The 12925-nt window shown below is 40.6% G+C and overlaps 1 protein-coding gene across 6 annotated transcripts in view; it reads left to right on the forward strand.

Annotated features, from left to right (window-relative positions):
• GRID2 (glutamate ionotropic receptor delta type subunit 2) overlaps positions 1-12925 on the forward strand; it is a 1020962-nt gene that overhangs the window by 1005244 nt on the left and 2793 nt on the right. For all 6 annotated transcript variants that reach the window (XM_039542696.1, XM_039542707.1, XM_039542697.1 and 3 more), the window contains one exon: positions 9518-9758. In XM_039542696.1, the coding sequence (XP_039398630.1) occupies positions 9518-9758 (241 nt within the window). The remainder of the gene's footprint in view (positions 1-9517; positions 9759-12925) is intronic.

A 12925-nucleotide genomic window follows, 5' to 3' on the forward strand; every position in this document is an offset into this window, starting at 1 on the left:
ATCTTTTTTTAATGATGATGATGCATGGGAACTTCACTGACCTTTGGATCTCAAAGTTGAGTTTGTGGGGCTGGCAGTCATAGAAAGACCATCTCTGTTTCTAAACTAAGCAAACTATATATAGATTCAGCAACATGGAATCTCACTTTACTGTCTATTTAGAGTACAACCATACCTAGATGTCCTGATTCTCCATTCACCCATATTTTACATCAGTGTAATGCCACCGACTTTGATGGAATTACTTTGATTTGCACTGGTAAAAGTGAGAGGGGACTCAGTCCCTAAGTGTTCATCTGATATGTGTGGTCTTGTATTACTGTACATTTTTTGGCTAACTTTCTAGGTGAATCTGGAATACCACATAAAGAATAATTGTGATGCTAGTAGAGTGTGGAAACCTGATCTACCTTTCCTTAAAGCTAAGCCAAATCAGAAAACATTTATTTGTTTTGGTACCATTAGTTCTATATTGTAAGTGACTTACCATAACTAATTCATTCCATGTTTACTATAATAGCACTGAGCTTAATGAACTCGTGATATTTATGTAGCTCTCTTGGGGACATCAGTAGGTGTTTCATTGTAATTTAGGATTTGTAAAAAGATGCTAATACTTCTCTCCTCATTTTCCTCTGGGCTGGAAATAGAGATAAATGCAAGGTTAAAGGCTGATTAGGTTCAGTTGAACACTTTCCTTATTCAAAGTATGCAGAACTTGAAAGACTTAATTTTTCTTTTAATCTAACTCTCAGAATTGTAGCACATATCAGAACCATGCAGCCAGTATAAAACTGTTCTAGAACACTATCCAGTGTTTAATGTAATAATATAATTAGTGCATCATTTTATTAATGTGGATGCCACCTTATTATAAATTTACATTATGTATTTATCTGTTTTAGGAGGAAAAAATCTAGGGCCAGATCCTCCTCTGACACAACTCAATGTAGCTAATTTACATGAAGTGAGGCTCCATTTGCCCAGTGTTATATACTCTGAGGCCAATGACTTACTGCTGAGCAAAACAGAAGGGCAATTAAGTTATTTGTTTTATACCACAAGTTTGATAAGCAACCCTTTATTTTTAATTCTGAACAATAAGGTCCATATTTTATTATTTCATTTTTCTATCCAAGTCAGAGAATGAGATGTTTGTTCTCAGTTTTGTAGGTCAAATCCTCCGGGGCACCAGAGCTACCCTTAGTCACCCTTCTCTTCCTCCTGATTCTGCCACCTTTCTTTGCTCCAGGATTGAGGAACAAGTTAGAGCAGCCTAAGGGATGCTCTACATTGTTGTTCGCGCACACATTGCTTTGGTCACACCACTTACCCTGGAGGGGAATGGAGTTCAGAAAGGGTGGCATAGCACTGGCTCTGAATTCCCTCACATCTAGGGAATCCTCAGCTTCCCCCTTACAGCAGCTGTCACAATTCAGGGGCAAATTGTACCTGTGATCACTCCCCCAGTGGCCCCTGTGGGCACTCCAAGTGTCAGGCCTCAATCTGCCATTTTTCCAGCATGCAACTCCACAGTTCACCCCAATTTAGACCTGATCATGAGGCTACAAGACCTATTCCAGCCATCCAGTCATGGCAACAGGGCCATCAGTGCATCCCTCAGATGACAGATTGCACCATCTTCACCTCTCTTTGAATAGAACCCCATACCTCTACCCTTCTGACTGGATTCTGGGGTGGCACCCCCCTGTTTCCAACTGTATTATCATGACAGGCCCAAGTAGAAGAAAGTTTCCTCTGTGAGCCTGTGATCAGCAGTTAATTAAAGTGACTCAAAAAGACTTATTCCAAACAAACACTGTGTGCCCAAAGGTACTGACAGTCTTTACATATCTGGTCTCATCCAAACATTTTCCTTTCCTTGCAAGTTTTAGTGGTTTCCATCTAGTTCAGCTACCTCCACCTCTGGTCTGAGAGAGACATAAGAACAGCCATAGTAGGTCAGACCAATGGTACAGCTAGCCCAGTATCCTATCTTCCGACAGTGTTTGATGCCAGGTGCTTCACAGGGAATGAACAGAACAGGCTGTCATCAAGTGAACTATCCCCTGTCATCCACTCTCTGATTCTGGCAATCAGAGGCTAAGTACACCCAGAGCATGGGGTTGCATCCCTGGCTATCTTGGCTAATAGTCATTGATGGACCTATCCTTCATGAATGTATGTAGTTCATTTTTAAACTCCATTATAATTCTGGCCTTCGCAACATCGCCTGGCAATGAGTTCCATAGGTTGACTGTACATTGTGTGAAAAAGTACTACTTTTGTTTGTTTTCAAACCCGCTGTCTGTTAATTTCATTGGGTGACCTCAGTTCTTGTGTTATGTGAAGAAGTAAATAACACTTCCTTATTCACTTTCTCACCAGTCACCATTTTATAGACCTCTAACATATCCCCTGTTAGTCATCTCTTTTTTGAGATTGAAAAGTCCCAGTCTTTTTAATCTCTCTTCATATGGAAGCTGTTTCATAACCTCAATCATTTTTGTTGGCCTTTTCTGTGCCTTTTCCAATTCTAATATATCTTTTTTTGAGATGGGGGTGACCAGAACTGCCCGCAGTATTCAAGGTGAGGGCATACCATGAATTTATATAGTAGCATTACATTTTCTGTCTTCTTATCTATCCCTTTCCTAATGGTTTGTAACATTGTTAGCTTTTTTGACTGCCACTGCACATTGAGCAGATGTTTTCAGAGAAGTGTCCAAAGTGACGCCAAGATCTTTCTTGAGTGGTAACAGCTAATTTAGACCCCATCAGACTCTGCACTTCTCCCTCTGAGCTCTTGTCCACTCCGACTTTCTTCCTCTCTGGGCCAGGGTCTTAAATGATTTAGTGCTCTCTTGATCCTAGGCTTAGGCCTGGAAGAAATTAACCTCTTAGTCTGGTTAGAGCCAGGCAGGTGGGCATTTCCCAATTAAACAGCTCCCCCATTGTTTCCTTAGGGACCCTGGGTATTCTATTTGGAGGCACCTTATCTTTGTCATTGTTTTGTTTCCTGTTCATCTTCCCCCTAACCACCTCCTTTGATTTAACTCTGTGCAATCAGGCAAGATAATTTCTAACAGGTAACTGAATGCATGTGATATTCATAACAATAATCCAGATAACGCCATCATTCTTCACAGCAGCTTTAAGCCACTCCTGGGCGTCTAGAGCAGTACAGAGGGGAGTTACCATGGGCCAATGTCTGGCGAATGAGGACATTTGTGGTCACTCAGAAGGTTCAGGTAGTTGATGGTGTCACATCACTTTTTGTCATGGAACAAAAATGACCAAAATAATTTTATCACAGAAGAGCATGATTGCTGTCTGAGTTCCGACTGGTTGAGAGTATCTGCTTTCATTATCTTTCCATCTAGGTATTGATATGGTCCTCATCACTGTAGTAAGTGAAAGACTCACAGTTGTTAACAATTTTAGCTTTACAATGCCCCTGTGGGGTAGGGAAGTGGTGTTATCCACATTTTACAAATGGGGACCATCAAGAGTAGTGGCCAGATTGCATAAAAGCTCAGCACTCACAATCAAGGCCCGATTCTCATAAGAACTTAGCTATGTTTTAATTGCCAAAATAACTGCCTAGCTGCTTTTTTTTGGAAATCTGGTCCCAACTGCTGCTCCTCAGTTCTTGAAAATGTGTCCCCTTGTGACTTGCCCAAGGTCATACATGAAGTTTGTGGTGGAGCTGGGGACTGAACACAGATCTTGAGTCCTAGTATCTTAACCATCAGACCATCATTTTCCTCATTATGCTAAGCAGCTAATGCTCTATTAATCTAAAGCGCTCCCATCCCTGCTGCAGATGGGTAAAGATTTTCATAATGTTAATTTGGAGACTAGGAGCAACCTGAGTTCTAGCACTTGCTCGCGGCTTTTGTTTTCAGTGAAAAGAAGCATTCAGCAGAAGTATTTCCTCCAGTTAACATGTCTTGGTACACAAGAGGCTGGCGTTCAGTATCGTATGCCATCTCAAACCATCTAGGAAAATAGCTCCTGACCCCACTGTAAATGTAGCATTGCGTCTCTCTCTAGATTTAGTCATCTATAACGCAGAAGGAACAAATGCAAAAGCAAGATCTGAAAATGGCACTCTCCCAGTTGTTTTGATTTTTGTAATAATACTTTGCAAGCCTAGTATCATTTTTTCTTTGGGAATCTCAAAGCAGTAATTGTCTTCCAACAAATCTGTAAGGTAGGTAGTATTATTGGGAACCTGCTTCTGTCCCATTGTCTTCAGTTGGAGAATGGTTAGGCTCTGTAGTAATCTTAAAGAATGGTACACTGAAGTACAGAGAGGTTTAAAGGAGGGTAGCAGAGTGGGAAACAGTCGCCTTTCCTACATGCCTGCTCTAATTACTAGATTTCACTCCCTACCCAATAAAATGTGTGATGTAGCATTAGGTGCTATAAAGCCAGGGTAATACAGAAACAAAATAATTCAATATATACTTTATATATTTGGGGGATAGTTTTTACATAATTACTTTGAAAAATGTTAGAATACAGCTTACCTGCTAAAGAAAAATATTTTAAGATCCAGAGTCTATCAATAACCAAGTTTTAAAGGTCATGTTTTTCAGTCAAGCAAGATTACTGCAGTTGAACTTTCCAGACTTTGTCTTTAATGCCAAGCTTTCTAATATTGTAACACATCAAGACAGATGAAAATCATGCAGCCTACCTATAGACTTCCAACTATTCCTATAGACTTCTGGCTAGTGTTGGTTCATTGTAATATTATTCTGTTCTGACACTGCAGTATCCACAGAGCGGAGTACTAATGGAAAAGTTCACTTGTAAACAGTCTGATGCTGTTTCAGAAGCCCAAAGTCAACCATAGTGGACATCATGTTTTCATGTTCCATCGAGGAAGTGAATGTAGTCTATTATAACTAATTATTAAATATAAAAATCAAACATTAAAATTATTAAAATCCATGTTTACAGCCTGGAATTATTAGTATAGTTCATATGCCCAGAACAGTAATTGCAGCAGAAGTGTGTAATTTTGTGCACAGACTGCCATCTTGTGGAATGTTTGCACACCACAAAATCATATTGGTGCCTATAGGTTCGACATAATATCCTTCACATAAATTCAGAGATTGTAGGTCTGGAAGGGACCTCGAGAGGTCATCGAGTCCAGTCCCCATCTTACTAGCTTCCAGGGGATTCCAATTAAAGAACATTTTTCATGTTCAAAAATCTCTAAAGTAATAATTCCAGAGCTACAGAAACATTTGGCAATATTCACAAATCTCATAACGTAGTGGCTATTCTTTTGGGTCCAAATCTTGATTCTATTGGCGTCAATGACAAAGTATCCACTGAGTCCAGTAGGACCAGGATCTGGCCTTTTGTCTTTATAAAGTTAATACATTTGATCCAGTTACCATTGATGCTCCAATCATTTCCCTTGATGTATATCCATTTCAACTGCACTTTTACATGAATTTTTAATGAGCTTTCTTAATTTCTACACCTGCTGTATAAAGTTGTATAATTGGTATTCCTAGTTATTGCTTACATTTTTTATGATTTCCTTAAAACAACTAACCTTATACATGATTGCTCATCAATTAAAATCATTACCAGGGATACAATTAGGAATGAACTGCTGTCTTACAGAACAAGCTAAAGTTTGATATTTGTTGCAAATTTCTGTTGTTTAAAAAGATGTCTTGTATAATCAGGAATTATACTGACAAATGGAATATAATTTAATTAATGAGAATAGCACATTCATTCCAGATGTTTGTCTATTACCAACTGAATAAAAGGAAGAAAATAGCATTGCTCAGGGCTTAGAGCTACGATTGAGAAAAAAACAGTCAGCCCCCATACTGTTTTTCCATTACTGGTTTATGTATCTGGCATATAGTAATTCACAAAGATAAAAGTACAAAGGCCAAAATGATGGAACTTAGATGCTGAAATTTAGACCCCTAAATCCATGTACAGGGACCTATATAGAAGTGATCTGATTGTCAAGAGATGCTGAATCTGACTATATTTTGACTAACCTGCCCAAACAAATGCTAACCAGATGCTGAATGTAAGTACAGTGAGAACTAAAATCGTGGACAACAGTGGCCTCAACTCTGATGTGCCACTCTAGCGCATAAGGGCTATAAATGTAACACAGTTGGCTGGGAGATAATTCCCTCACTGCTGGAGCAGCATAGGGCTGATGTATGCAGTCCCCTCCCCTTCAAAGCTCCTGGTATGGACCTGTCAGGGCAGGAAATAGTGTCTCCATAGTATTAAGCACTTCAGAGATTCTTGGCTGCTCCAGGCAGCCATACCCCTACAGGAAGACCAGGGATAAGACTGCTGTAAATTAGAGCTGCCTCCTAGCTAACTCAGAATCCAGACAAGGCAAACATGGCTTAAAGCCACAATTGATCTCCCTCTCCCAGGCCACATTGCGCCCCTAGAGGAGCAGCACAGAATGTGTCCCACTACTGTAGCATTAAACATAAAGGAATATAAACAAGGTGATTCTTGTATCTCCAGAACTACCTCTGCTGATTTCTAGTTGGAAATTCCTCTGTTGCCTCAGGGCCCTGAAACAAGACAAACCCCTTTTCCTAAAACTCTGGGCCTCATTAATGTGGGTTGGACCTCCAGAGTGACTACTTCAGGTGCATAGAGACATTAACTCACTGCTCAGGAAAATGCTCCTACATTGGACTCTGAAAACTCAATCTAGAGTCATTGCTGGGATTTAACACCTCCACCCCCCAGAAAATAAAATAACCTACTACTAGTTCCAGGGAAAGGCACATAATTATAGGTCCACTTTTGGATGACACTGAAGGACTTGTATATGCTGAAACAAAGCTTCAGTAACTTCGTTGGCATGATAAAGTGCCTGGCATTGGCATGTTGAAAAAAATCAAAATAATCTGCATACGGGACACATTGTAAAGCACTGCTAAGTTAAACTTGTGATGCTTCCTAGGGCTACCCAGAGTTGTGAGGCCCCATCTCCACCACCAGCCTTTAGGATGAGGAAGTCTTGTCTGTCTGTCATGAATCAGCTCCCAGAAACCACAAGCCTCTGACAGCACAAGCACTACCTTCCAGGTCTCTACAGTCCTTGCTCTCCCTCTCTACAGGTTAGCTATAGCCCCACACCAACCCCCAAGTCCTTTAAGCGCTCCCCGTAGTGTCCATCCCCTTATCCTCTTTCATGAAGCAAACTTGCTGTCCATTTATTTCCTAGGTGAAGGATGCCAGGTTGTCATCTTAGTCCCACAAATATACTAGCACAAACCTGGAAACAACCAGACAGATGAACGTTTCTTGTTTGATGGAAAACCTGTTTTTCAGCTTTGCTGGCGACCAGTCCCTAGGCACAGATTTTAAGAACTGTGATACAGTAAGGCCAGAGGGCAGCAAGAAAGTGATAGATGGGAGATACATAAGCCTGAGGATGATCAGAGCCTTACTCCCCGAGGACTGAGGAGAGGTTACTACAGGTTAATTAAAGCACCTGGAGCCAATTAAGGCCCTGCCAGAGACCTAATAAAAAACCCTGCTTCAGTCAGACAGGGAGGGGGAAGGAGAGCTGACTGTAGTTTGAAGGAGTACTGTTGTTAACCAGAGGAGCAGAGTACCAGGGGGACTCCGCAGGCAGAGAGGACTGCGAGAAACACTGCCCGAGAGGGTGGAAAGCCCGTGAAGCTGATGGGGCTGGGACCCGGAGTAGAGGACAAGCTGGGTCCCTTTCCCTGCTCCCTTTCTCTTTCCCACCAAGGCACTAATGGAGCTCTCAAAACTGCCCAAGAATAGGGGCAAAAGGCATCACATGAAGGAAAAGCATGGGACCCACCATAATAGTGCTGGCCATCTGCCACAGAACATAATTTTCAGTGTATATATGTAACTCCTTGCACATTATCCATATATGCCTTTTGTGATGATATTGATGACCATTGTGGCACTGGCATTGATTTAAGACACCCTCTCATGAACTAGAATGCACATACCAGACCCAAGAGATCCCTATAACCCCTCTGTGCCCCATGCCAGTTAGCCCTAAGAAGTTTCTGGGCCACATCATACAATGTCCATTTTGTTTTATTGTATTTTTAGAGGCTTCAGTTGGACTGTTGTGCATAGAGCATTTGCCGAATGAGGCCTATATGTTTTTTTCTTTTTGATTTTGTACTAGAAAAAAAATCTTTCTTGATGTAATGCCTGGTTTTGAATGAGAAAGTTCCAGCACTTTGCGTGTGTGTATGTGCTTTTGTTTTTTGCATAGTGTTTTTCAAATGACCATGCAACTGATTCGCTTTCCTGCCAACATTACTAAGAAACACAGATCATTTGTGCAAGGGGGGAAAATTCCATTTTCTTTTATCAGTTTTTAAAAAGGTAATTACTGAATTATTTGGGTTAATTAAAGGTTCATTTGGATCAATAAACACACAAAAGATCCTCTCAGAATAAATTTCTCCCCTTTCAACCCACCTCTCTCTTTCCATGGAAGGCCTGGCAAAATATACGGGCCTTGTAACTTACCCAATAAATCCATGATCTTTTAGAGCCGGGGTCTCAAATATGCGGTCTGCGGGGTTATTTCCTGCAGCCCGCCAAGCTCCCCAGCACATCCCCCGTTCCCTATCCACCCCACCTCACCCCCTCAGCGTGTTCAGGGGAGGAGGCGGAGAAGAGGTGGGGCCGGGATTTGGGGAAGGGATTGGAATAGGGGCAGGGAGGGGGCGGAGTTGGGTCGGAGCCTAATGGAAGGTTTCAGTGATGCGGCCCTCAGGCCAATGTACTAGTCCTCATGTGGCCCTCATCATGATTTGAGTTTGAGATCCCTGATTTAAAGCAAGGGTGGGAGAAAAGACCCTTCCTTGAAAGTCCCCTGCCACTTCCCATTTAACAGGAGTGGAGGTACGTGAACTCGAGACCCTTAACTGATTGCAGCTGCCACAGTCTCGCTCAGGGAGGAGAGGCTCTCACTAAGGCAATGTGGACCCAAACTGCTGCTAACAGTCTTAAGTGGAATATTAAAATGAACCTTCCAAACTAACTTTCCCTTTTTTAGTTAAATTTGCCAGGGCACAGTCTGGCATTGTCCTTGCTTTGCAAAGCAAATTGTTTCTTTTCAAACTAATAAAGCCCAAAATATTCCTCTGTATGTAACAAGCCCAAATTACAGAAATAGGCTAGCAAGAAAAAGAAATATGCTATTCTGTATTTAAAATGCAATCAGAAATACACATAACTTCCACTGAGGGTAATTAAAAGAAGAAAAATAAATACAGGGGATGGGCACCATGCCCGGTATTCCAGCCAAGAAACTTCCTCAATCTGGTTTATTAGTCATCCCTTGTGAACTCATCTGTTTTGCCATCCACATGCATGGGATGGAATAGTGGTATGGTCACATTCTCAACCACTTCTTTGCTTTCAGTTGTACAAATGTGAGCTTCAGTTGTCATTGACATAATCGGTGATTCTGTACTTTCTCCCCAAGGATTTTAGAACTTCAGCAAAATGGAGACATGGATATACTGAAGCATAAATGGTGGCCAAAGAATGGTCAGTGTGACCTATACTCATCAGTGGATACCAAACAGAAAGGAGGCGCCCTGGACATAAAGAGCTTTGCAGGGGTGTTTTGTATCCTGGCTGCTGGGATTGTCCTCTCCTGTTTCATTGCAATGCTGGAAACATGGTGGAATAAAAGGAAAGGCTCCCGGGTTCCATCAAAAGAGGTATAGGACCCTTTCATTGATTTCATATCTGCATACTGTTGTCTTGAATTTATAGCATTAAAGGGGGAAGGAAAACATAGGTTCTGAAATAATTCCACAGCTTTCTGATTTGTAAGATGAGCAAGGTCACTGAAAACCTGTATTGTGAAATCTGACTCTCCTTTTTAGAAGAGCCAGAAAGAAATGAAAAAAGTAAATAAATACTATATACTGGTGTTGTGTGGCAGGGAACTGTTCTCAATGGAACACAACAATTAGTAGTAGAATACTATGTTAGTAATACATCAGTAATTAGTACATTATGCCTGCTACTGTGGATCAACTCCAGATTTTGCCAATGAGTTTGAAAGGTCTCTTTCACTCCAGCATTCAAAACATGCCCCGCCAAATGAAATAGCTCAGACTTTCAAAAACAGGTTACCAAAGCTAAACTCCTAAATCCATATTTAGGCTCCTAAATGAACTTGGTATGATTTTTGGAGGTGCAGAGGACTTGCACTCCTATTTGCTTCTGTTCTACCTGAAGTCAATGGCAGCTGAGAGTGCTCAGCCCATTGGAAAACCAGGCCAGATTTTTTAGAAACCTGAAAATGGACACCCATTTTTTAACATCTTGCTCAGGGAATTCTAAAATGCCGAGGACTATAGACCACTGAGTTTAGTGGGAGATATGCCATTTTATAGCAATCCAGGATGCTTGACAAGTTACAGTGCATCACCACCAATTACACTTTTTCTATCTACATAGCCATAGACACCTGTTGTAGGATATTGCTTCGAGTTTGTGTGTGATGGTTTTGCCATTATCTGCAATTTCCCCAGTATTGTGCCTGCTAATCTTATGCTGTATAATCAGAAATAATTACACTCACTAATTACAACATTGATCTTTGAATTTTTAAAACCTTTTGCTTAGTGTTTCAGTTCTGAGATTTTTATTTTTAAACTTCTGGCAAGTACTGTTGTTAAAAAGGAAAACTCTCTCTTCTCTTTAAACTGGGTTCCTCTGAAATAGGAAACTCTCAGTTAAAACCAGTAAATGCTTAAATAGTAAAATATACCAAATTGTCACTTAGCCCAAACTTTCAGAAACTTCACATTGATACTTTATTTTGTGTGTGTGTGTATGTGTATTTCAAATAATAGAAGTCAGGAAATTCAAAGTTATCATTGCCTCAGCTGCTATAAGTTGGCCTCCTTGTACTTTTTAATATTGTTTACTGGCTTGCTCTTAAATTTATGTCTTAAAGTTGATGTGAAAAGCTTGACTCAAAACTGAATTAAGTATGAAAATAAGAGCTGAATGTCCCCATTATCCCATCTAGGGGGCTCATGCAAAGAATTACATCTTAACTAACATTCTTAACATTCATTTTAGCTTCCATGAAATCCATTGGCTCTTCTAGGCCACTCGTCCAGAATTAGGGGTCATGTTGGGACAGTTTGTGGTCAGCAAGCCAGCTCTTTTTTCCTCATGGCTGCCATCTTGTGCTCCAGAATCCAAGCATTTATACTGAAAAATAATTGTCCTATGGTTGCGAAAATATGGTTGCCAGTCGTAAACCAGAAGTAACCCATTCAGTGATGTCTGCCTGAGTCTACAGACGGCTTTAAACAAAAGCTCTGAGAACTCTCCCCATTAATCTGAATGGGATGTTGACTAAAGCCTGATGATAATTTAAATGTGAACACTGCTGAATATTTCACTACTCATCAAAACACACGAGAGAAAAAGGAATAACCATATTCTGGGGATATGCACAATCCTACTGTGAGTGCTGTATTGAGTGTGCAGAGCTTGGGTTGTGGGCAGAGCCAGGAAGAATACCACTTATTTATTTTTTCCAGTCTGACCCCATTTATAGCAGAAGAATCAGCAGCAATATTGGAGAGCCCTTTAGAGGCTCAGCTAAGTCACAGGTAGAGCTGTGTGAAATCTTTTGACTGAAATATTTTTGGTGAAATATGCAGATTCAGCAACACTGAGATTTTACAAATTAACTTCATCTAATAGTTTCAGTGCTTAAAAATAAATAACCTTGATATTTTCAAAATGAAACATTTTGATTCCAAACAACTTTTAAAATAAAGTTAAGGGAAATTTTGAAATGAGAAGTCAAAAATGTTCAAAGATGGTAAACAGCAAAACAAAATGTTTCAATTTTTTTGAAAATAAATTGTTTTCTTTTTGAATCACCAAAAAATTTGAAAGATGTTGTTCGAGGTTCAATCCAAACATTTTTTTTCAATTTATTAGAATTAGCAGCAGACCAAACAAAAATTATTCACCTAGCTCAAGTTGCAATATTTCCTCAGCGAGGTAATTTTAAACATTTGCTTGATTGCTATTTTAAATTTTAGTAGTATAAAAGTTATTTTATAAATTTCAAAATTAGAAAAAGAGGAGACTTTAAACAGTGCCACAGTGGCAAAGTCATGATTTATGCACTATGACTGAGCCTCTGAGTATCAGTCTGGACTCTCCGTGGCCTTTGTTACCATAGCACGTGAGCACCTCCCAATTATTTAAGAACAGACAATCTTTCTCCACCTTCTTCCTCAGCCTATATGAGAAACAGTTTGATTAGTATAGTTGGTTTTGGTTTTGTTTCGGTGGGTGTGGTGTATGTCTATGGACGGGTCTGTGCATGCATAAATTATAGAGGGAAAGTCAATCCCACATTTAGTTGTCTCAATAGTGAGGTCTGTGGTAACTTTTTATCTCTTAGGGGAGTGAGTTCCATAGGCTTAGGCTACAGCACAAGCTCTGGGACCCTTCCACCTTGCAGGGTCCTAGAGCCCGGTCTCCAGCCTGAGCCTGGAAGTCTACACTACAATTAAACAGTCCCTTAACCCAAGCCCTGTGAGCCTGAGTCAGCTGGCATGGGCCAGCCACGGGTGTCTAATTGCAGTGTAGACATACCCTTAGAGTCTCACAGTTGTCACGGTAGGTCCTGGTCAAAGAAGGAAAAGTGGTCTCTCAAGTACCAAGGACCATGAATAACAGAACGCAGACCTTGAACTGGACTCAGTATTCAGTACAGAGAGATTTGGTGACCAGTGTTGCTAAGCAGATGGGCTGTCACATGTTTACTATGTGGATCTTTTTCAGGGGGCCTGGGTTCATTCCTAGACACAGTGATCTAAACCTCACTGACACTGGAGTC

Source organism: Mauremys reevesii, linkage group 5 (assembly GCF_016161935.1).
Source record: "Mauremys reevesii isolate NIE-2019 linkage group 5, ASM1616193v1, whole genome shotgun sequence".
In the NCBI taxonomy this organism is placed as follows: Eukaryota; Metazoa; Chordata; order Testudines; family Geoemydidae; genus Mauremys; species Mauremys reevesii.